This window comes from Lolium perenne, chromosome 2, assembly GCF_019359855.2.
Source record: "Lolium perenne isolate Kyuss_39 chromosome 2, Kyuss_2.0, whole genome shotgun sequence".
NCBI lineage: Eukaryota > Viridiplantae > Streptophyta > Magnoliopsida > Poales > Poaceae > Lolium > Lolium perenne.
In genome coordinates this window covers 52,946,388-52,971,712 of record NC_067245.2, presented here as the reverse complement: position 1 = coordinate 52,971,712, position 25,325 = coordinate 52,946,388, and the positions used below count along the sequence as shown (strand labels likewise).

Below are 25,325 nucleotides of genomic sequence, written 5' to 3'. Positions count from 1 at the left end.
ACAGGGAGAAGGAGGCGTGCCAACGGGCCGGGATCCTATCTCTTTTTCAATTTTCTAGTTTAGCCCTTTTAATTTTCTATTATTAAAAAAGGTTCCTCTAGACGCAAGGTGGCCGACCGCCAACACATGGGTTCAAATGTAGGCAACAACAGCAAAATAGGACGATGTGCACCCTCACTTGGCCCATATTTCGTTACCTTGGATTGTTTGCATATTCCGAAATCCAGCGACCGAGGCGGGCTATAGCTACTAGCTACTACTCCCTCCATCCCAAAATGTAAGGCGTCTAAGGATTAGTCAAAAATCAACGTTTTTTAAGTTTAACCAAGTTTATACACAAAAATATGAACATTTACAATACTGAACCAACATCAGTGAATTCACCAGCAAGTATATTTTCTTAATATGTCCATTCACTATTGTGAATGTAAATATATTTTTCTAAATATTTAGTCAAAGTTTGTAATATTTGACTTTTAACCAATCTTTGAACGCCTTACATTTTGGAATGGAGAGAGTATGTCATTGTGTCAAGTACATACACCGTGGGTCGTTGCAACTTACTGGAGATGCATTTCCTCCCAAAATACTAGTCGGTAATACGTAGTACCTGGAGCTCTGACAAACACGCGCAGCGGGTTGGATGTGATCGAATTTTATCTTCTTTCCCGCTGGGAAGTAAAGACAGTAGGAGCAAAGCGTATCCTGCTGCTACGTAGTAGTACATGCAGCAGACTGAGTCCAGAGGTGTTTCAGATAGGCACGCATGTAATGCAATGCAGAACTGATGTAATGTAACCTCTACAGGTATAGCTAGCCCTCCCTCGTGACGGCGATAACGCCTCGCAGCGCTCGGTTGGGCTTGCTCCATCTTCTTCCGCATTCATTCATCCATCCATCCAAGTACCCAATCATGCATCCAGCTGCATGCTACGCCATGAAATCATTTGTTCGAAGAACATTCCGACATAGACGTTGGAGCGATATTAATCTGCCTGCGTGACTAGCAGCACACGCGGAACATGCAAGCAAGCAAGCAAGCAGAAGCACTTGGTGGAGGAAGGCGCATCGAGTGCTCGTGACCAGCGTAATGCGGCCGATCTCGGTAGGTCGAGCTGGCTGGCTGGGTTCCGGCGGGGAGGCCAAGGTTTAGGGGATGTGGGGGCTATGTGTAGTTGTGCTGTTCACTGCCGCCGGGCTGGTCCTGACTGGAGCACGCTGATCGACCTGGTGACCTGCGTGACTATGTGTGCCGGCCCCCGGTACAATACAACAACATGTCTTGCCTGCTTGGTCCCTGACCCTGGCCTGGAAGCAAGTAAAAACCCAGCTTCAGCGGTGGGGTGAGCCCATCAGCTCGTGAGCAGCGGCGCAAGCTGGTAGGGCTCTAGGGGATCACTCATCAGTTCATTGCGTATTTGCATTGGACCCACCTCAAGATCCGCATTTGCAATTCTTCTTTTCGTCAAGACAAGCAGTGGTTCTATTGTTGGTAGGAGAATTTGTTGATCACTGTCTACGGTAGGAGAATTTGTTGATCACCGTCTGCGGTAGGAGAATTTGTTGTGGAAGATTCTTGCATTCCTTCCATCCCAGATTGTCCAACTAGCTAGCGAGCATAGCGAAGACGGCATGTCCTTGCCGTTTGGGATGATTTTGCTTGGCATGTTGGTCCACCAAGTGTCTATGGAGATTCCTGCCGACAACTCAATGATGGGGACGGACACAATGGCAAGCCACTCTCCGACCATTCTCCAACGTCTCTTCGTGTATCGGCATTGGAAGAAAAGATGCGCCGACAATTCATGAGTTTGCTTGCAAAGGGGACATATGCCGCAATTTAGCCAACCCTTTTCCTCAATCCTATCCGCTGGCCATAGCCAATTTTGAAAAGCCAAAAAAGAAAAGAAAAACCTTGGGTGGTGCTCAAGCATTTCAAACTGTCTTGTCCATAAGCATGCGAGTGCACCCAAAGAATTAGGCTTTTTATAGGCCAAAGTTGTTGTGTACTCCCCGTTAGTCGCAAGGTTCCAAGTTATAGAGTCCTCCACATCCTCTCGAAGATTCAAATTATTTAGATCCCTTCAAAGAATGACAAGTTCCCTTAGATGATAAATTGTCAAGTCGAAATCTGTTTCAACCCTTGGGATCCACCCATTTCCATGGGTGGCTTGCTCCACTTTTCATTTATTTCTCGTGGACACCTCAAAGATGAGAATGTTGATGTATTTAGGGTTTCTTCCATTGAACCATGGGGACTTCCAGAATGGCGCGATCCTCCCACTGCATACAGAGATAGTTGTAGAAGCATATAAAAGGTATATATCAATCTCATCACACAAGGGGTACCCAAACCGACCCATAGCCTATTGGGCTCTTTCCACTTACACCAAGGCCATCGAAACAGGAAAGCACACACAAATTTCTCCAAATGAGGAATGTCGGCCTGCCAAGTTGAGTGGGCCTACACAATGACTACCAATTTATCTTATATTTTCTCTGGAGACTTCTTTTTTACCGACCCAAAGAACTGCACGCTCAATCTTGGTCATTCTAGTGATTCTAGTGACCCAAAGAACTGAACTGCACGACCCAAAGGCTGGTCCTGGATGGAGCACGCTGACCTGGTGACCTGCGTGACTATGTGTGCCGGCCCCGGTACAGTACAACAACATGTCTTGCCTGCTTGGTCCCTGACCCTGGCCTGGAAGCAAGTAAAAACCCAGCTTCAGCGGTGGGGTGAGCCCATCAGCTCGTGAGCAGCGGCGCAAGCTGGTAGGGCTCTAGGGGATCACTCATCAGTTCATTGCGTATTTGCATTGGACCCACCTCAAAATCCGCATTTGCAATTCTTCTTTTCGTCAAGACAAGCAGTGGTTCTATTGTTGGTAGGAGAATTTGTTGATCACCGTCTGTGGTAGGAGAATTTCTTGTGGAAGATTCTTGCATTCCTTCCATCCCAGATTGTCCAACTAGCTAGCGAGCATAGCGAAGACGACATGTCCTTGCCGTTTGGGATGATTTTGCTTGGCATGTTGGTCCACCAAGTGTCTATATATGGAGATTCCTGCCGACAACTCAATGATGGGGACGGACACAATGGCAAGCCACTCTCCGACCATTCTCCAACGTCTCTTCGTGTATCGGTATTGGAAGAAAAGATGCGCCGACAATTCATGAGTTTGCTTGCAAAGGGGACATATGCCGCAATTTAGCCAACCCTTTTCCTCAATCATATCCGCTGTCCATAGCCAATTTTGAAAAGCCAAAAAAGAAAAGAAAAACCTTGGGTGGTGCTCAAGCATTTCAAACCGTCTTGTTCATAAGCGTGTGAGTGCACCCAAAGAATTAGGCTTTTTATAGGCCAAAGTTGTTGTGTACTCCCCGTTAGTCGCAAGGTTCCAAGTTATAGAGTCCTCCACATCCTCTCGAAGATTCAAATTATTTAGATCCCTTCAAAGAATGACAAGTCCCCTTAGATGATAGATTGTCAAGTCGAAATCTGTTTCAACCCTTGGGATCCACCCATTTCCATGGGTGGCTTGCTCCACTTTTCATTTATTTCTCGTGGACACCTCAAAGATGAGAATGTTGATGTATTTAGGGTTTCTTCCATTGAGCCATGGGGACTTCCAGAATGGCGCGATCCTCCCATTGCCTATAGAGATAGTTGTAGAAGCATATAAAAGGTATATATCAATCTCATCACACAAGGGGTGCCCAAACAAACCCATAGCATATTGGGCCCTTTCCACTTACACCAACGCCAGGAAAGCACACACAAATTTCTCCAAATGAGGAATGTCGAGCTTGCCAAGTTGAGTAGGTCTACACACTGCCTACCAGTTTATCTTACTTTTTCGTCTGGAGACTTCTTTTGTACGGACCCAAATAAATGAATGCTCAATTTTGTTCATGCTTGTGATGCAATAATTTGGACTTCTTCAAACTTGATGCAATTTGAGAAATATTTGGATGGTTAGTGAACGGTGATTGTAGCTCCAACAAGATATTGGTTTGACCCTAGTTTTGGCGTCATATGTATCGCAACATGCCCACACACACAAAAATTGTATCCAAGCTTGGTAGATTATTATTTATTTGGTATCGATGTAACAAATGAAACAAACAACTTGTTGTGACTCCGCCAAGCATAAAAGTATACATTGTAGGTTCGAGTATACTTTTTTATATGCATGTGTACATGAGAACACTATACATGTGGTGTGGTGGGTGCTGTGCGACGTGGGTGCACGCATCAGGTTGTTTTGCCAAAAGAGACCACCTGCCTCAATTTATTATCAAAAAAGACCACCTGCAAATCGAATTGACAAAAAAAAACCACGTACTCAGTGGCGGCAGCGCCCCCAGAAGACACGTGGAGCTTGCCGCCGGATGTTGTGGCGGCAGCTTCATGCCGTCGCCCGAGGTGGCGGCACGTTAGCCGGAAGAGATCGCCGTCCGGCCGCTGTCAACTGGCGCGGGCCATGCCGCCGGTGCATGGGGAGGCATGCATGCGTGGAGCATGCCTCCACTCTCCCTGGCGGCAGCTCTCTGCATGGTACAGAAAATTAATTCGATGCATGGTACCTGATGTCACGGGAGCAAACCTGGCCGGCAGACCAACACCTCTCACCGCACTGATTTTAATTCTAATTGGCACATTCAATTAGCTATTTACGATCTAATTACATGTTGCAATGTCTTAATATATTTCCGGGTGAGGCCCGTCGTCGTCGGACCACTCGAACTCGTCATCGTCGTCCTCCTCCACCTTGGTTGGCACCTCCTCCTCATCCGTTGGCGCCTCCATCATCGCCACCGCCAACGCGTCGGCCTCCGCCGCCAACTCGTCCGCCCGCCTCCCCAAGGCCGTCTCCGTTGCCGCCAGCGCCGCCTCCCGCTGCTGACGCTCCTCCGCCGCCAGCTGCTGCTGGCGCTCGAGCGACTCCCGCCGCCGCCGCTCGATCGCCACCCGCCGTTCACGGTACTGCGCCTCCCACTCCTCGCGCTGGCGCCGGCGCTCATCATCCCACCGCCGGCTCATCTCCTCCGTCCGGCGCCGCCGCGCCTCTTCTTCCGTGGAGGCGTCGAACGCCGCAATGGTGTCCGCCAGCGCCTCCTCCTGCCACGCTGCTGCCGCCGCACTGTCAGCAGCTGCGGGGCCAGGGGCATTGAACGCCGCTACATCCGCCGCGTGCGCTGCCTCACGCCGCTGGTGGGCCTGCAGCTCGAGTGCCTCCCGCCGCTCCTGACGATGTGCAGGCCAATTCTCCATCCCTCACCGCCGCTCCTCTTCACGGGCGTTAACGTCGATGCCGAACTGCGAATCCGGTGGTGGAGGTGGTGCTGGAGAAGACGACGGTGGAGGAAACTGGCCATCGCCAGGGCGGTTCGCCATTGCCAACTGGTGGTAGAGGAGACAGCGGTGGAGCGACGAGGGTTGTGCTTGTGGTGGAGAAAGGGGTGCCGGCGGCTGTGGTGGCTGCCATGGAGCCGGGAGAGCCTTTTATAGACGCCGGTGTCGGAAGAAAGCGCGGGAAGAGGCGAGAAGAGGCGGGAAGAAAGCGCGGGAACGGGCGGTGCCGTGCGAACACCGGCGACGCGTGGAGGCTCGGCAACACCGACGAGACGTCTCGCCTGCCCCTCCGTCGCCATTAAGGCAAAGATGTCTTCGTGTGTCACTGCGCGCGAATAACTTCCGCAGCGAGGTAGGCGACGGTTAGGTCCAAACTTGAATGAGCCGCTGACGTCGGTTCCGTGTCGCTTCGCCTCGCTTTTCGTTGTGTCCGGCGTGCCCGGTGCGACCCCTGTGGGATGGGCTCGGGGCGCGGACACCGTATCACCAGACAAAAATCGGCTTTGGAGGACGCGGTTGGAACTTTTTTTTTATCCGGCGCGCCCCAAACCGTTTGGGGAACGCTTTGATGGACGCGACTGGAGATGCTCTTAGACCACCGAAAGCAGGCAATTTGCAACAGTTTGAGCATCCAAAGCAAGGTTAATTTACAATAGTACACACAACATAAAAAATCAGTGACTGGCTGTCAGCGGTCGGCCGGTTTAGCTTTGCATGCAGCTGTAGGGTAGCAGCGCAGTCATTTCATTTGGCCTGCCTGGCACGAAGTGTGAGCATATGCAGAGAGCTGCCGCCAGGGAGAGTGGAGGCATGCTCCACGCATGCATGCCGCCCCATGCACCGGCGGCATGGCCCGCGCCAGTCGACGGCGGCCGGACGGCGATCTCTACCGGCTAACGTGCCGCCACCTCGGGCGACGGCATGATGCTGCCGCTACAGCCTCCGGCGGCAAGCTCCACGTGTCGCCTGGGGGCGCTGCCGCCACTGAGTACGTGGTCTTTTTTGTCAATTCGATTCGCAGGTGGTCCTTTTTGACAATAAATTGGGGTGGGTGGTCCCTTTTGGCAAAAATTCAAATATACAGGAGTATGTATACTTTGAGAGATTGACATTAAAAAAAACTATCATGGGCTTCGTGTCACTGCTGGTCCATGGGCCATTAGCCCTCCACACATTACAATGAGGCTTCCGGCCCGTACGTGTAGTCACTAGATGAGGCAATAAGCCCATCGTCAGTTCAAGCCCAGCCAGCAAATATCTCATAAGTGGCCCTAACACACCGCCACGGCCTTGACAAACTTGTCAGTCACACCCGCGCCCGCGCAATACCGAGCTTCCCCTCTGCCGCGCCGCCGCGCCGCTTCTTCTGCGGTCGCCGCCATGACCAGGAAGCACGCGAGCCCCGGCGTCCTCCGCGCCCTCGTCGCGGTCGCCGCCTCCATCGCCTCCGCAGAACCTTCCCGGAAAGTCCCGAGGCGCGCCGCTCCCTTCCTCGCCGTCGTCTTCCGCCGCGGCCGCGCCGAGGCCGCGGCGCGCCTCAACCACCTCCTCCGCCTGCTGCCCCTCCCAGACTCCCCGGCGCTCCTCTCGGCGCTGCCCTCCGTCCGCGACGCCGTCTCCTACAACACGGTCCTCGCCGCGCTCTGCCGGCAGGGCTGCCTCGACGCCGCGCTCTTCCTCCTCCGCGCCATGGCGCACGAGCCGCGCCTCGCGTCCCGCCCCAACGCCGTCTCCTACACCACCCTCATGCGCGCGCTCTGCGCCGACCGCCGCAGCCCCGCGGCCGTCGGGCTGCTCCGGTCCATGCAGGCCCGCGGCGTCCGCGCCGACGTGGTCACCTACGGCACGCTCATCCGCGGCCTCTGCGACGCCGCGGACGTCGACAAAGCCGTCGAGCTGCTGAACGAGATGCGCGAGAACGGCATCCAGCCCAACGTGGTCGTCTACAGCTGCTTGCTCCAGGGCTACTGCAAGGCTGGGAGGTGGGAGAGCGTGGGCAAGGTGTTCGAGGAAATGTCCGACAGGGGCATTGAGCCGGATGTTGTGATGTACACTGCTCTGATCGACAGCCTGTGCAGGAACGGGAAGGTGAGCAAGGCAACGCGTGTGATGGACATGATGGTGGAGCGGGGTCTGGAGCCAAACGTGGTGACCTACAACGTGCTCGTCAACTCCATGTGCAAGGACGGGGCTGTGAGGGAGGCGCTCGATCTGCGGAGGAACATGCTGGAGAAGGGGGTGCAGCCAGATACCGTGACGTATAACACACTTATCGCAGGGCTATCTGGCGTGCTCGAGATGGACGAGGCGATGGGGCTGCTAGAGGAGATGATTCAGGGTGAAACTCTGGTTAAGCCTGATGTGATGACGTTCAACTCGGTTATACATGGACTTTGCAAGACCGGTAGGATGTCGCAGGCTGTCCGAGTTCGTTCCATGATGGCTGAGAACGGGTGCATGTGTAACTTGGTGACGTTTAATCTGCTGATTGGGGGATTCCTTAGAGTCCACAAGATAAACAAGGCTATGCAGATGATGAATGAGATGGCTAGTTCTGGATTGAAGCCTGATTCATTCACCTACGGCATACTGATAAATGGCTTCTGCAAAATGTGGCATGTTGACCGTGTGGAAAGTCTCTTGTCCGAGATGAGATCTCGCGGGATAGAGCCTGAGCTAGTTCACTACATTCCTTATCTTAAAGCTGTGTGTGATCAAGGCATGATGGCGCGGGCTAGGGTTTTGTTCGATGAAATTGATATGAAATTCAAACTAGATGTTGTTGCATATAGCACTATGATCCACGGCGCTTGCAAATTAGGGGACAAGAAAACTGCAGAAGAGTTTCTTAAATATATGCTTGACGAGGGGTTGACTCCTGATGCTGTCACATATTCTATTCTAATCAACATGTTTGCAAAATCTGGAGACTTAGAAGCAGCAAAGGGGGTGCTTAACCAGATGACTGCTAGTGGCTTTGTGCCTGATGTTGCTGTATTTGATTCACTGATCCAAGGTTACGGAGCTAAAGGGGAAACAGAGAAGGTACTCGAGTTAGTTCGTGAAATGTTGGCCAAGGATATAGCACTTGATGCAAAAATTGTTTCAACTATCCTCTCTTCTCTGGGAGCAAGCAACGAAGGCCAAGCATTGTTGCAAAGATTGCCTGGCTTTGATACAGAAATAGCAAAAGGCGACGTTATTCCGCCCCGTGATGTAATGAATATGCTACATAAACTTGGCACAGAACTTGACCCTCCCGCTGGTTGCTGATCTCTCAACCCAATTCAGGTGCTTGTGCGTTTGTTGCCTTCATGTTTGAAATCTAATGTATGTTTGTTTGGTCTAGATCTGTTCAAAACTTACTTTCAGTTGGCCCATATCCTAAAAGTTGATGAATCATCACATTCATGGTTATTGCATATAATGTACCTATCTTCCTCATGATTATTGCAGTGATTGCTTAATTCACTTTTCTCTTCTCAATGTTCCAGTGCAGGCTGTAACATCAAAAGCAGAGCTGACAGCAATGCCGTGTGAGCATAAAAGCACCTACTCAAAGTATCAAATCTGGCGCACACTTATTAGTGATTGTTGGTTAAATAGTGTCTTCAAATTTCACATGGTATTCAGTATCCTCAAAAAAGTTGTGGATACTCAATTCGTAGTTCACAAGGGTGACCATGGTTCATAGGGCTGACCATGTTTTATAAGGCCAACAACCAAGTCTTCTAGTGCTATTCACAGGATTCACAACCGACTAAAATCGCTTGACCCAAACTGCAAATCTGCTCAATTTATCAGGTTCGGTGTGGGTTTGAACCAAACCTATCTACACTGGTATCCTACCAGGTGGTATGGTCACCAGACCCTTTCGGCCTGAGTTGTGACGGAGTTGTCGATGGCACCGTCACGCATCAAGCCCTGAGCCCCTGAACTTGCTGGCTGTGTTACATGTCGCTTCCTTCCAGCAACAGTTTTGCAATGCTGCAAACAGATTAAGGCAAGGTGATTGGGATTAGATATTGACATGACGCCAACTATTTGGTGCATGCCAGGTGCATCACAATACACTGTCATAGTGTCATGGTAGTGGATAAGTAGCAAGAGAACCCATACAAACTTGGTTCGACGTGTCAGATCAGTTTTGGTGCTACTGTAGAATGAGGTGTTGGAAGACACGCCTTCTGATTGCCATGAGGAAAAGAATGGTTCAGACTTTCGGCTGTCAGCGGTCTTACTTTAACAGACGTCAAGCGGACTTGATTGGATTTGTGCTTATACTTTGATGTGTGTTCTTCAATCTTTGATTAAGTTTCTAAGGGGCTGAGTTAATTGATGCAACACATACAACTTGAAGAACAGTGTCATATGTTAGTTCTTGCATATGGCATCCATTTGTTAGCGCTTCCTCTGAACTTTCGTCTGGGTCATACGACCAGCTACAAACCATAGTTTGTGAACTTAGCTGAAGCTATGATAATAAGCATGTAATGAATGCAGTATTGACTTTACATTTCATTGAGCATTTTCAGGCCTATGGCCATTTCTAACATTTTATCTGTTCAAGTGTGTTAAAATTTGAAGTAATAGTTAAGCATCATTTGCTTGTTTTGTACTAATGAAACTCACCTCATACTGCTAAATAAAACATACTTTCTCTTCCATTTCCTCCTTTAAGTACTTCAGTATTTCTTATCCTGAGGATGTTCTCAAGTTATATCCTGAGTGTTCACCACATGATCGCTCATTCGGCAAGAACTGAGGTTCACAGTCTAGGGGCATCACGTGTTCTAGTGTCAGACACTCAGCTGCCAACAGGCTCCACTTCTGGGCGATTTCTGGCTGATGATGGGTTTGAAGCAAATCCATTTACAATTGAGTTGAGTTGATTACAAAAGTTGCATGATCTGATAGCAGAGGCATCAAGAGAAGGTCACTTTCTTTAATTACTCTTCTACTTCTGTATTTTGTCTTATTTCAGTTACACCCTATTTAGGTGTTACTCATCAATCTTCGCTTGTATTTTGCCAGCGAGAACAGCTTATTTTGGCATGTCAAGTAGAGATAGCTGAAGCTAAAAAGAAGTATGAAGGGCTCGTATATAATTCAGAGGTGGAAGTACTACAGCAAAGGAGAGAACTTAAGATAACGAGCTATAAAATTTACAAACAGCGGATACTGGCTGACGTATTACAGGTTATATTTAAGGCCTCTGCTAAAGCTGTTCCAGACAGTCCAAGAGGTATATTCATTTCGTACATGCTAACTCTGCTTTTTTGAAGATACGGTTACTACCTTGACAGTGATAATCTCTTATATGCTAATTTTGTATCAATTGCTTGAAGGAGTTTATTATTATCTAATATAGATGGGAACACATAAATAAATTGTTTGAATTATACTTGATATACTCATTAGTATTTAGTAGTTTCCATTATGGCTTCTCGACATTGTGTTGTCATTAAGTTTTCCTTGTATATATTATTATTTACTGAGTATAACCTCATGCCTTTATGGTTTTGTGCAATATTTTTATTCTTTGGGAATTGTGGCATTTTTCGCTCCAGGGATTGGCAATTTGATCTCTGTTTGTAACCTCATGTCCCCGTGACATTTTCCTCATTAACCACATACCAGTGATACATGGGTGGGAAATTGGCAATGTCATTATTGGGAGTGGTGAAATCCAACCTTTCCCTTCATTACGCTGAACAAGTTCTTACCTTTTGTCACTCCTGCAATTGTGATATACATTATGAAGTTTCGGGTGGAGTTTGTATTTGGCTTGACTAGTTATCATGGGCCATTTAATCTGCACGACACTGCTACTAAATTTAACATTTGAAGGCATTCCAGTATGCTCTTTCTTAGAATCAGCTTGGCACTACTACGGGACTAGAGATCATTCTTGTTCTTGGCAAGTTTATTGGCTCAAACAAGTTTTTGGTCCATCTTAAAAAATCAGCCAGTCCTGGACACCTTATAATTTGGTGTTTTATGAACAGCTGTATATGCTGCTCATTCTAGAAGCCCTTAATATGAGGTTTTCTTTGTGTGACTATGGTAAGAAGATATAACAAGATTATTAGCAGCAAAGGATTTCCTTGAAAATATGCATTTCCTCGTGGTACCTCTGTTATCATTTACATGCAGCGGGTACGAGCTTAATTTGTTCAGTGGGTTATCCATCAACTCACTCTCGATGGAAATGCAATGGAAGATCTACAAGAAATAAACTTCCATAGATTTAAAGTATGCACACTTTCATAAAAATATCTAGCTACCAAAAAAATGAATTACTTGCAGTTTTTCAACTAGTTTGTATTCGAGTATCTTAGAAAATGATAAATAAATATACCTGTGTTTGTCCTACTAAACTATTTGACATGCCATCTTGATATGGCAGATGTATAGCATGATTATTATAGACTAATTGTCCGCGGCATAAAGTTCAATGTCATAATTCCACATAAATAGGGCGCTTTGGGCATCATCGTGACTTCTGAAAGCGTTTTAATATTACTAATTCTACTCTTTTAGATACATTAATCCGGCCCGTTGGAGCTATAAATGAAGTTGGTTTTGAGATGCTCCAGAACCATTCTGGACCACCCATTCCTTTTAATGTGAGGGTATAGATTGCTTATGATGACCTATTGCCCTCTAGGAGGTAGTAGGTCAGCCATGTCAATTAAAAAGAAAATTTGTCTTTGTTATTTAAATATGTAACAAATAGGGAAATCCCACATTAGGAAAGTAGTACTGCTATCTATTTTTTCACTTACCGTGGTAAGTGAATTTTTTTTTCAAGAATCAAAGAACGGAAATTACGAGCAACTATTTAGATCAGAAGTCTTTCATGTGCACTTTCTCAGAGTCTGTATGATATTTTTAAGGCCCGAACTTACAAGCTAGATTGTACAGAAGAAACTTGTTCTGTATTCCCTGTGCAGCAGTATGAAACTATTCACATTTAGAAGAAGAGTCGTATTTATCATTGTCTTCAACGTAAATCTAAGTAAAACAATGATGGCTAGTGCTGATTGACCATGTACCTGCTCGGTTGCTTGCATGATCAAAAGGCTTCTACATAATATGTTCCTTTTCCTACTGCCTATTATCTAACTCTCTTACACTATCCAGGTATAAACTACAACAAACAGAATACAACAACATGGTTTCTGTGTGTTTTTCAGGGCTTACTAACAGCAAATTTGCTGTCTGGCTCCAGCAGTTGGCATCGCAGAAACAGTGTGGTGGCAAGATGTCACCATTGAGCTCAGCAATGCCTTCTCGACTTCGGCAGATGCATTTCTGCCGACCAAACACATGGCATAGTCCATCACTGTGGCATCACAAGGCAGTGTGATCTTGCCATCACTTGTGAAGCCAAACTCCTCCTGGGACATCCTCAGGAGCTCGCTAAGGACAGTTGTGCTGAGGTACGCCAATGGCACCTCGAAACGCTTCCCGTCAGCCGAGTACATGATGCAGTGGCCCTTGACCGCTACTGAGGAACATGATTCTTCATCTTCTTTGGTTGTCGCTGTGACCCTCTTCCTCCCAAGTGCCGCCATCCTCTGCCACTTCTTTGCCAATGGAGCAAGTCTCTTGGCGCTGAACATGGTTGGTTCTGGTCTTGCTTTTGAGTTTCTAGAGAAGTGAGGTATGGGTGTTGTTATGCTCAGTTGGTTGTGGATGAGCTGATGAAGTGATGGCATTGAGATTAGCCACTCGCTGAATTTATAGGCAAGGGGGAAGGGCGTCGTGAAGGTGAAGAGTTGTTGTCATTGAGAAGAGTTGGCAAGGGACAAGGCCATGGGATCGGCGCATGCAGTGTTGCTGCATGATTAATTTGGATTAATTTGTGTCGGGGCCAAGTGTTCGGTGCATGCCGGAGCCAATAGCGGTAGCATCAAATCATTGGTTTGCTCTCATATCAGCTGTCGGCATGGCCGCATGGTAAAGCTGGTGAGGGACAATTCCATTATCTATTCGGCTCTTCAGATATGGATGTATTCAGTTGAGATATCATCAGAGTTGCTGACTGTGCTGTTATGGGGAGGTCCGAATTGGCCCTTGATGAGCTGAAAGAAAAAGAAAACGTGTCGGAATAATGACCAGGAACTCGTTCATGGTCTGACCGGTTGTGGCTGAACCTTCTGTCCCAGATTTGATGCTGATCAGTCAGATGGCGTGCCTCTGCGTGAGTTAACTTGCTTGACAGATGTGCTGTTTCTTCAGCCCATGGTCTGCTCCATGCATGTCCTCCTGTCTCCAGTCCAGCATCTCGTGTCATGTGGTCTCCATTCCATCCTTTCTTTCTTGGCTAGGTGTAGTAGTGCTACTTTAGCCTGTTTGGATGCACTGATGAGGTGACGGGGCTCAGCTGATGGTAGGGTGTCAAAGTGGGATCCCGGTGGGATGTCATTTTGTACTATGTAGTTCAAATTTTGATGTCAAAATTTGTACTAAAAAAGTCAAATTATACTACAAGTGGGACAAAAGTGGGATCCCACTTGACACCCTTAGCTGATGGATTTATAGGTCAGGAGGAAGAGAAGCATCATTCAACTTAAGAGCACCTATCATAGCACCGCAAGGGACAGTGTCATGAGCTCAGAACATGTAATGCTGCCAGTGAAAGGCCAAACAGTGCGATACTGATTAGATTTCTCTTGGGCAACCAGTTTGCCACTTATTGGCATTGTTTGCTTTGGGTGCTTGGAGCCTTGGACATCACAGTGTGCTGCCATACTGGCCTGCTTGATGATATCCTAGTGAAGTGAAATATATAGACTGGCCCCTGATCGTGATGTTGATATCTAGTCTGACAGTTGTTCATACTTGCCCATAACCACTTGTTCCACATGTCCATTTAGTTGAAGGTATGTTTGATCAGTGGTATCTCATGTCAGTTGATTACAGATTCATTCCATTTCTTCTTCTTCGACTTTGCTACAATGACCTACAAGATTACATCTCTCTGATCACCATCAAATGAGCAGCTCGTTTGGACCACATTGCTCAACTCAAACCTTAGATGCATGAGTGCAGATATACTGTTAGAAACAATATCAGAAAAAACTATAAAATAGGGACATAAGCTGGAAAGAGCTGCTAATGACATGCACACATATATTTTTTTTGTTATGAACTTCAGTACAGGCTAAAAAAATTAAATTATGTGACTACCTAGAACCTTATTGATTGATAGTCTGCCAAATTAATTCTAGTTTTTTTTGCGAGTACTAGGGTTTCTTCAACTCTCTCCCATATCATTTTGCCAAATTAGTTCTAGGTTTCCTTCAAATCCTTCATGTACTTGTGCATGTCAATATGTGAAGAGTGCTTGCAACCTTGCAAGAGCAGAAGTGCATGTGCATCACATAGTAATTTTCTCACAGTGGCAGCAGGAAGACTGCGAACCATTTCATTGAAACTGAGACAATGCAGAATTTCATTCTCCTTCTATCTATGTCAGGCTAGAAAACTTGCAAGGAATTAATCCACCGGATTTCTTCTAACATTTTTTTTCAGGTTTCTTCTTTGCCCTGTGAGGATTTGCAGTGGGAAGTGAGGGCATACTTTGTTGTGCTCTTTGCAAGTTCAGGTTGTGTTAGTTGAGCGGTTCCTTTGGCGGTAGGTTTATGCACTGAAAAATGCGGGCTAGTGTGACGCCACACGCTTTGTTATTTCAGGAAATATCTTGTTTAGATGCTTCACCTTTTGGAGCTTTTTTTCTTCTCAATTATAAGTTAAAATTCTTGGCATGGATCGTCAGAATTTTTTTGTTGAGAGCATTGAACATCAAGTTACATGAAGCAACACATGTGGAAACTAAAAGAGAAACCGGGATAAAATGACTATCCTGAATTTGCAGATAAAATCCTAAAAGATCGAGAAATACAAAACGATCCCTAGAGTTTGCTGCAACCACTATAGCTAGCAGCCGCCGTCCAATCCCAACGCCGCCGTCCAATCCCAAGAAGAGACGCCGAGCCTCCACCGTTGCAAGATCCAAAAAAGCACCATCGCCAACTAGGCTTTGTGAGTCGATGAACAGGCCTGCTGCAAGCAGCGAGGCACATGTCGTTGTGGCACGTCGACCGGGGGACATCCCCGTGCTGTCTTGGACCAAGATATGCTGCCTCCCATCGACGAAGTCGGAGAAGAACGGCATAACCACCACCTTCGGACCAACATTTTTAGTCCAGAAGAACCACCTCACCCCGGCCCCCAGCGCCATCGTGGACAACGACAAACGCCAGTGACACGTCGAGAAACAGATCTCGCCAGATCTGAAGAATAGCGAGAAGACCAAGCAGCCGACCTGAAAGATCGACAAGCACACGTTGCCAACAACTCCGAGACACCGCCGTGAAGGTCGCCGCCGGTGTGGGAGTGGAGTTGTGGCAGATTTATTTGCCCGGGCGCCGCTCCCACCATCCCAACGATGCACCATAGGAGATAAAAACTAACCCTAATTACTAGTCCAGAACGGAGGAACGAGGTTCCCCCTCAGTCGTGTCGCCGCCAGAGTGGTAAGCGGAGGGAGAGGAAACCACACCCAACGCCTTGGCCGGAAATTGGAAAGATTGGATCGTCAGAAATTGCGTGCATCTTCGTGTTGCGTGGAGGAATGATGATTCAGTCACAATTTTGTGTTGTTTTTCTTGTCTACCACCCGGAAGCTTTGATCCTGTGTCTGCCAAATTACTACTCTGTGTCAGCTGTGAGTCTCTCTGAAAAAGATGTTCGCCACCAGTCAGCTAATTCACCCATACAACTAACCTTTGCATATAAGAGCATCTCCTTGGCGCTCTGCACGCCCAAATTCGGCGAAATTTTTCGTCCGGATTGGATGAAAATTTGGTCTGGGGAGCGCCGAAGTTCCAGCCGCCCCCCCGGCAGGAAACCCCCAACCTCGCCCATTTGACATATTTCAAACAAATTCGACATAAAATTAAACAAGTTCGGCGAACAAGAGTCAGAAAATTGCTGAAACAAATTCGGCGAAAATCAGTACAATGTTTAACAAGTGCTGAAACAAATGAAGCACACAAATTCACAAGTTTTGAAACAAATTAAGACAGACTAGTTGGCGTTGCCTCGGAGCGTCCATATGTGCTCCACCAGATCATCTTGCAGCTGTTGATGCATTGTAGAGTCTCGAATCTCCTGGCGCATAGCAATGAAGGCGGCCCATGATGTCGGCACCTGGTGATTAGGCTGTGCAAGAGGACCCTCTCTCTCATATGGTGCTTCTTGCTCAGCCAAAGGAACCGAATGTTTTCGCTCATTTTCAATAATCATACTGTGTAAGCACACACAACAGTTCATCACCTCCCACATATGATCTTTGGACCAAGTCATAGCGGGGAACCGGACGACAACAAATCTCTGCTGGAGGACACCAAATGCACGCTCGACGTCTTTTCGGCAAGCTTCTTGTTTCTTGACAAACTCGCAAAGTTTGGGGGTGCTAGGTTTCGAGATAGTCTTCAGAAATGTTGCCCACTTTGGATAGATACCGTCTACAAGGTAGTATCCTTTGTTGTACTGCCGACCATTGATCACATAGTTCACCGGGGGAGCATGACCCTCAACAAGCTTGGAAATATCGGGGAGCAGTTTAGGACGTTGATGTCATTGTTGGATCCAGGCATACCAAAGAAAGAGTGCCAAATCCAGAGATCATGGGTAGTCACTGCTTCAAGTATCACAATGCAGCCGTTTTTGTGACCCTTGTACATTCTCTGCCACGCAAACGGACAGTTTCTTCCATTTCCAATGCATGCAGTCAATGCTTCCAAGCATCCCTGAAAAACCCCTAGCTTCATTTGTTGCAAGGATCCTCTGAGTGTGATCTCAAGTAAAAGTCCCCGAACATTGCTATGACGGCCCTGCAGAACCGGTAGAAACAATCAAGGGCGGTGGACTCCGCCATCCGAAGATAGTCATCTGCACCATCACCGGGAGCTCCATATGCCAGCATCCTCATAGCCACTGTGCACTTCTGCAGTGACGAAAATCCAACCAAGCCAGTGCAATCGGCCTTGCATCTGAAGTAGGGGTCAAAGTCTCGGATGGCATACACAATTTGCAGAAATAGCTTTCTGCTCATCCTGAAAAGACGCCTGAAAACACTCTCACCGTGCAATGGATTGTCGGCGTACAACATGCAATAGCCCTCCATTCGTTGTCTTGGCTTGCACTTCTGGCGACCTGGTGCCGACCCACCACGTCGACCAGTTGCCACCCCGGCGTACATGCTTGACAAGCAACCGAGGATCATCATGAGCTCCTCGTCTTGGGCGGCGGCTGCTATCTCTTCTCGCATAAGCTCGACGAACATCTGCTCCTCCTCTTCGTCTGAGTCCATGGCCGGCGAGGCAAATGGACGAACACCTGACGGGCGTGGTCGAGGCAACCCGAGCCGCGAACGACGAGGAGTAGGCCGTCGTCGGAAAACAGGCCGGCGGAGGAGCAGCCAGATAGGCCGTCGTCGAAAGACGGCGGAATATAGGCAGGTGGGGAAGGAGGGACGGCGGAATCTGGGCAACAAGCCGACGGGATGGTGCCGGCGGCGAGAGAGATACGAGGGGTGGGGGAGATTTTGAGCGAGGTGGCGATGGGGTTCGTGTATCGAGTCGCCGACAGATCGGGCCCTTCCCCGCTTTTCACTCGTCCGGACTCCCCGATAGAACCCCGGGAGACCGGGGTTGGCGTGGGATCATCGGATGGATGAAGGGCCAAATCCGGACGAAAGCGAGGAACCGGGGGCGCGACTGGGCCGAATTTCGCCGTCCGGATGTAAAAAACGTCGCTCGGGGCCTCGTCGGGGAGACGAGTGGGGATGCTCTAACTATACATTATACTACGACTAGCGTGCAACTGACAGGTAGAAAGAAAACTATACTCCAGTTGTGTGCAGGTTGAGGCCGTTGAGCCGTTGATGGAGCGCGCCGCGGCAGCCGACGGCCGGCGACACGGACGGTGTCGCTGACGCTGTGTCGACGCGGCTGGGACTGAGCGTGTCGGTTACTTGTGCCAGTTGGACGCAATTATGTTCTCACGCGCTTGATTGCTTCGACGTGTCGCGCCCCCACCACGTCCCTCTCCTTGCCGTCAACTCTGCACGCTGCTGCTCAATTCTCCCCGATCCCCGCTTCCTCTTCCCTCCCGCCGATCGCCCATGGATCCCAACCACGACGTCGCCCGCGCGCCAGCGCCGCCGTCGGAGGACTCGGCGTACCCGCGCATGTCCCCGGAGGACCTCGCGACGCCGCCGCCGCCGGTCGTGGCGCCCGCCGGCACCAACCCCTACGTCATGCCTTCGCCGTCCTCCGGACCGCCCCCCAAGAGTCAGTCACCTGCCACCGCCTAGCTACCTCTTGCCGTCCTGCTCTTTTGCTGCTGCTTCCGCTCTTGTTCGATCCGGGGCTGAATTTGATGGTTAGTGTTTGTGCTGATCGCTGTGGTTTTGGGGGGATTTCTTTGCTGCAGGCGCCAGGGAGAATCTGAGGGACATGTTCGGCCAGGCGGGGAAGAGGTTCAGCGAGGCCGCCCGCAAGACCGAGGGCATCGCCGGCGACGTCTGGCAGCACCGTGAGTACTCAGTCGTGTGTTCGTTCTTCAGTTCAGCACATATCTGTTCATACATTTTACTATCTAAATATAGCACCTACACATACACGTTGACCCATGAACTCGCGCGGACCTCTGCAGTGAAAACAGGGCCAAGCATCACGGACGCCGCAATGGGGAGGATCGCCCAGATATCCAAGGTCATATCGGAAGGCGGATACGACAAGATATTCCAGCAGACCTTCGAGTGCTCGCCTGACGAGAAGCTCAAGAAGGCCTACGCCTGCTACCTCTCAACCTCTCATGGTCCGATAATGGGCGTCCTGTACGTCTCCACCGCCAAGCTTGCGTTTTGCAGTGACAGCCCGGTGGCGTATGTCACCGAGGATAACAAGACCGCCTCCTCCATCTACAAGGTACGGCGACGCCTTTTCTTTTTTATCGTCAGAATGTGCACCAGCTATGCGTTTTAAGTGAGTTTGGACTAGAAATGAGCATTGTTTATATCTTTACCACTCTAGAATTGTCCTTAGAGGGAAAACACATCATTCCATCACACTCTTGTGTGTTGTGATGTCAAATTCTGTCTGATTTGTCAGAGCATATGCTCTGAAATGGTCTGCAAATTCCATACAACTAGAATTGAAGAAGGCATGGAAACTTTGTCACACTCTATCTGATTTGACAGAGCATATGATCCGAAATGGTTCGCTAACCCGCAAATTCCGTACTACTAGTATTGAAGAAGGCATGGAAACGTTGTCAAACTCTGTCTGATACTCTGATTTGACAGAGCAAATGATCTGAAATGTTTTGCTAACCTGTAAATTCCATAATACTAGTATTCAAGAAGGCATGGAAACATTGTTCATCTTTGTTGCTCATCTGGATCATCCACAATGAAAAAAATAACAAAGTTCTTCATTATCATACTGCGCCTGATCATATTCATATCTGTAATGCGTTTACAGGTAGTTCTACCCGTGCCTCACCTGAGATCAGTCACTCCCACCGCAAGTCAACAGAACCCTGCAGAGAGGTACATCCAGGTTGTTTCTGTTGATAACCATGAGTTCTGGTTCATGGGCTTCGTGAACTACGACAGTGCTGTGAAGTATCTCCAGGAGGCTGCTAGTGGCAGCGCCTAGTCATTGGTTCCGTGTCACATGTATCCGGCTGTGTCTATAGATCATTCTTGCGTACTTTGGTTAAAATTAAAATCTCGGGCTTAAATAAGCAGTGCATTCATAAATCAGTAGTGTGGATACTTTTCCGGTCCAGATGTGTTGTAAATATCAGAGGAACCTGTATTGTTTGCTGCGCTCATTCTTCCACAGTGAATTAATCATATGTATTGTTTTTCGAAAGCTCAATCATATGTGTTGTGAGCCCACTAATCATATGTTTGGAGAGTTCAGATTCAGTTTAGGTTGACACTTGCGGCAGAATCTGCATGTGTGTTTTCAGGCTGGCACGAACGAGCGACCACGGACTGCTTCTTCGAACATTGAGCGAACCAGGCCAGCGCGATCTGGGAGTGCGTCTCTAAAGATGCAGTCATCGTGCAGTTCCCCGAGCCGCCAGTGCCACATGGTCAAGATGATGATCGATTTTGCTACTTTCTGAAGACTGCGATCAACATAGCTACAGCCTACAAGCAGATTCAAACCAAGAGCACAGGCCTTAGCCAAGTCCGCTTGCCTCCCGGGTGGCTGTTTGGGCGACTCCGGAGGTCCCCGACGCCACCGCCCTACACCGCCGCGGAAGGAGGCCGGCACCGGCTGACGGCAGCGGTGGGCACTCCTGCCCATTCCTTTCCACCCCTTTGACCCATGACGCTCATCCCTATCTCTGAGTCCTATCTCAAGTCCTAGGGCGCGTTTGGTAACCTGTATGGACCTTGGCTCGTATCTGCCTACCAAATTTCGGTCCGTTTGGATACCTGCAGCCCACTGCGTTCTTGCATGAACCGGGTTTTAAAGCACCCCCGGGACAGGTCCTGGAGGAACGTCCGAAATGTCAGTTTCTCTAGGACCAGGCCCGTTGCGCCTAGAAGCCTGCACGCGTGGAGAAGGGAGGCGAAAACGCTGCGTCCCTTCGGGAACACGCGCCATAATTAGGCTCACCGCTCCCTCTCCTTCACTCACTTGCGACCTCCCCCAAACTGTCACATCACCCGGCGGTTCCCCTCTCGCCGACCAATCCGCCGCACCGCCGCACGGAGGAGCACCGGTACCGGAGGAGGAGACATCGGCGAGCTGCACCGCGACATCGGCCGCAATCTGCTCCGCAGTCTTCATCGGCATCTCGACTTCGCCCGCGACCTCGAGCTCGTCCTCGATCGGAACAATGGCGGTAACGACCTCTCCTTCTCACCTTCGTACTCGTTCTGGCAGCACATGCCATTCTCGGGTATTTCCAACGACATGCACATTAGACCTGCTAGGGTTTCCGTTAGGATAGCGGTTGGATTGACGTTTGCAAGGTGTCCGTCCCCTTTTCTTGGTGTTCTTGCCCAGTTCTTACTTTTCACTGTCACGATTTGCTTAGATCTGTTACTACAGTGTCGGATTGCGGTAGATCCTTCCTAGATCGGGTTTTGGATTGGTGAAACTGCCAGATCTTACTGTGCATGCAAAGAGGGGAAGGGTTTTTTGTGGTGAGGTTTAGCATGTTGAGATTGTTGTGCGGAATGAGTTGTGGTAGTTTGTTGTAGATTGTGTACTTTCTGATTGAACTAGGCCGATGATTGTAACCGGTAACCATAGTGTGAGGAGATGATTGATCAGAACCTATGGCATGTCTGAACATCACCATGCCATTGGTTCAGATCAAACATTTCCTCCATATGTGATCATTGTATGAGGCCTATGCTACATTGCTTTCCATGTTTGTACTTCTTCAGTTGTTCAATAGCCAATGATTTAACTATGTCACAACGGATGGTAGGGTGCTGCCCTCAAACTTAGTCGTGTGTGCCATATTACTTGCACACTAGACATAGTTTGCGGACAGTCCCTTTGCCTACCATGTGATCCAATATATGAGGCCTCATTTTGTTTGTCTAGTGCAATGGCCAATGATTTAACCATGGTACAACAGAAGGCAGGGTGTTCCCCTCAAACTTAGTCGTGTGTACCATATTACTTGTACACTAGATTTAGTTTGCGGGAAGTCCATTTGCCTGCCGTGTGATCAAATATATGAGGCCTCATTTGTTTGTCTAGTGCATTGGTCACTGATTGAACAATGGCACACTGGAAGGCAAGGTGCTTCCCTCAAACTTAGTTGTGGGTGTGTGATTTCTTGCACACTAGACTTAGTTTAAGGGCAGTCTCTTGAGGTGTCGTGTGATCCAATATATAAGGCATCACATGTTTCCAATGTTCGTTTTCATCTATATACTTGTGAGTAGGCACACCTCTAATGGCATGTGTTCTTGTGGCAGACTGAGAAGCTCAAGCTTGTGTCACCTGAGACCCCCGACGAGGGACCGTCCAAGAAGCAAAGGGCGACTAACGTCGGCCACTTCCAGCCGGACGTAGGGCCGGACCAGTTCCTGCGCATCATCTTCAAGCCAACCTTCAACCGGCTACGGATCCCTCATGATTTCGTCAGGTGGTTCGGAGAAATCCCTTTGAACATCATCGTCACCACCAACACTGGCTGCTACTGGAGGATGACTACGGTAAGAGAAGTCGATGACGCATACATCGACCAGGGGTGGGCAGCCTTCGCCGTCTCTCATCAGCTGCAGATAGGCCAGTTCCTCGTCTTCAAGAAGGTGTCCACCTTCCAGTACAATGTGGTCATCTTCGACCACACCTGCACTGAGGTGATGACCATGTGTCGTTACCATGGCGACACCACCAGGTATGTCGTCTTCAAAAGTCATGTCTGAAGCTTACCTGGTTTGTGTGTAGTTGTTGTTCCTATCGTCTGTTGAACTATGATCGTCCTGTGTCGTGAACTACGACCGTGTTTGAACTATGATCAGTGCTAGGTTTATCTGAACTGTGAATTTTATTCTTGCTTGTGCTATTGATCTCTGGTAACCTCACCATCGAAGGTAAGAGGTAAGCAGAAGTAGTTTCTGGGTTGCAACCAAACAATAGCGGCGCCGTTCTGGGCTGCTACAAGGTCTGAAAACCGACCTACCAAACGGGCAGACCCTAAATCTCCACGGGGCAAAAAAAAAAACTCTATGCAGACCACCAAACAACGTGGCTTTTATAGCTTATGGCCCGTCTGCGACGCGCAGGGGCTCCTTCCCGCTGCACCAGTGGTGCAGTAAACTGATGCAGGCAACCAAACGCACCCCTAGATACGCCGCCACCCCATGGTCTTGGCAGATTGGTTCCAACATTGTGTGCGCGGTGCTTGAGATGCAAAGATGTGTTGCCTATCTCATGCTCTGGCGTGGTGCGCGCTGTGGGTGATGCTGGCCCTTTGGTCCTAGCAAGATGAGATGCGGCATGCTAGGTTGGAGCGTGGTTTGCCGGGCTGATTCTCATCAGGCGGGCTGCACAAGGTGATAATCTGTTGCGAGGAGAGCATCCTTCGTTTGAGGATTACCCCACTTCTGCGCCCATTCAAGTTCCTCTGACACATCAGTCCAAAACCTCTATGGCGCAGTCTTATGGTTGCCATCAAGGTCCTGGATGCCTCTTGTTTCGCCACGACGTGCATCTTGTTGACTGGCCATGTCAACTACAGAAGGCCAACACCTTGGATACATCGACATTGGAAACTCCATGGTCTCGATTATCAACGTGTTGACGTGGGGACTGTCAAGACTGTCGTGTTTGAAGATCGGCTAGGCTCTAAAGGTATCTTTCATGCTCGTATCGAGTTGAGATCGTTTATCTCGCAAAGGATGAGGAGAATATGATTGTGTGCATGTAGATTAATTGTCTGGCAATATCCACATTAAAATCGTGCACGTGATGACTGTGAGTCGAACGATAGGTGATTTGCAACAGTTGTTTTTTTTAGAATACTAGGAAACATGCCCGTGCGCTGCAACGGGATAGGAAATACTCTGCCGACGCCAAGGGTGGGAGGCCACCACCCACCGGCGCAAGGCTGTGAGGAGTGCGGGAGTCCGCCGGCAGGAAGCTGAGAGCGGGTTTACCTTTTTCATATAGTATATTAATTTTATTAGCTTTTATTTGATAAAAATACGTTATAAAAAAGTGAAAACAAATGAGAGAAGTCCACTTTACCCCCTCAAACTTGTCTCAAGGTTTAGTTTGCAACCCTGAATTTTTATTTGTTTCAAGTTTCAACCTCAAACTTTAGAAACTATTCAGAATACACCCCTTTCATTGTTTTTATTGCAACCTCGCTTTTTTCATGTACGATAAATCAACGCCCGAGTTAAAATATAACCATATTTGTATGTACCTCCTCATACATGCATGCTAGAACTGGTATACCAAAATCAACGAATGCGCGTTTGTATGTTCTCAGTCAGCGAGAACATATTTCTTTCTTGTATATCTCACATGTGAGATCTCAATACATGTACTGAGTATGTTTAGTTAAAATACATGATAAACCCGGCTGATGTGTATATAAAATTGGCTTAAACCAGTTAGGAACGGTGAAAGTGGTGTATTCCAAACGGTTTTTAAAATTTAGGTTTGAAACTTAAAACAAATAAGAGTTAAGTGTTGTAAACTGAACTTTAGGACAAATTTAGGGTGGTAAACTGGACTTTTCTCAAAACAAATTACATTACCAAAATCCCGTCTGAAAAGGAACCTCGTATTATTCCGTTTAGGATTCAGCTCATATGCAACAAAGTGGAAAAAAACTTGATGCGATGTGTATGGGCTGCACAAGCAGCACACACATTTTGCATAGATGGAGACATGAAATGGCACTTCATTAGTTTCTATACGGAATAAACACAGAAATCACATGAGTCCACTATACAACATCATTATTTATGATTGCATCGAAGAGATTCTTGATTCTTCCTAGGCAAGTGAACGTGATCACATCTCCAGTTCACATTCAGTAAAAAAACTGCATAGAAAAAGATTCTAGTGATACCAGAATAAGATAGTGTACTGCATTGCAGTTAGGACAGTGGCGAAGCTGAACTCACTCGACAGGCCGAACCTCACCGGCCATCATACTGAGAAACTCCTGCATCCGTGATCCTGTTTAACAAGACTTCATGCTGAGAAACTCTTGCAGACCATTCCACGACATATATATCAAAGGGGCATATAATCGAACACCTTCCGCGCTTACTCCACGCCGCGCAGCTCCACACGCGAAGCCTGACAAAACCAAGTGATGAGAGCCCTTGCATAGTTGCATACTTTCATTGACCTGCCGTGCAGGTGCTAGTTCAACTCCC

The 25,325-nt window shown here is 48.2% G+C and overlaps 3 protein-coding genes across 4 annotated transcripts; 2 read left to right on the top strand and 1 right to left on the bottom strand.

Annotated features, from left to right (window-relative positions):
* The first annotated feature begins 6,652 nt into the window (after positions 1-6,652).
* Positions 6,653-9,599, top strand: LOC127332615 (uncharacterized). 2 transcript variants are annotated; one of them, XM_051358934.1, is made up of 2 exons: positions 6,653-8,650; positions 8,859-9,599. In XM_051358934.1, exon 1 carries the CDS (start codon positions 6,740-6,742, stop codon positions 8,630-8,632), a length of 1,893 nt encoding a protein of 630 aa, XP_051214894.1. In that variant the 5' UTR covers positions 6,653-6,739; the 3' UTR covers positions 8,633-8,650; positions 8,859-9,599. The 2 variants fall into 2 exon arrangements, with proteins under 2 accessions (XP_051214894.1, XP_051214893.1); XM_051358933.1 differs by having other exon boundaries at positions 8,854-9,599.
* LOC127332614 (auxin-responsive protein SAUR36) lies at positions 9,221-12,987 on the bottom strand. The gene is made up of 2 exons (XM_071825338.1): positions 12,634-12,987; positions 9,221-9,346 (listed from the first exon to the last, which is right to left on the bottom strand). Exons 1-2 carry the CDS (start codon positions 12,985-12,987, stop codon positions 9,221-9,223), a joined length of 480 nt encoding a protein of 159 aa, XP_071681439.1.
* Positions 12,988-18,479: 5,492 nt separating this feature from the next.
* LOC127332613 (GEM-like protein 1) lies at positions 18,480-20,325 on the top strand. The gene is made up of 4 exons (XM_051358931.2): positions 18,480-18,729; positions 18,872-18,973; positions 19,094-19,368; positions 19,924-20,325. Exons 1-4 carry the CDS (start codon positions 18,561-18,563, stop codon positions 20,098-20,100), a joined length of 723 nt encoding a protein of 240 aa, XP_051214891.1. The 5' UTR covers positions 18,480-18,560; the 3' UTR covers positions 20,101-20,325.
* The last annotated feature ends 5,000 nt before the right edge of the window (positions 20,326-25,325 follow it).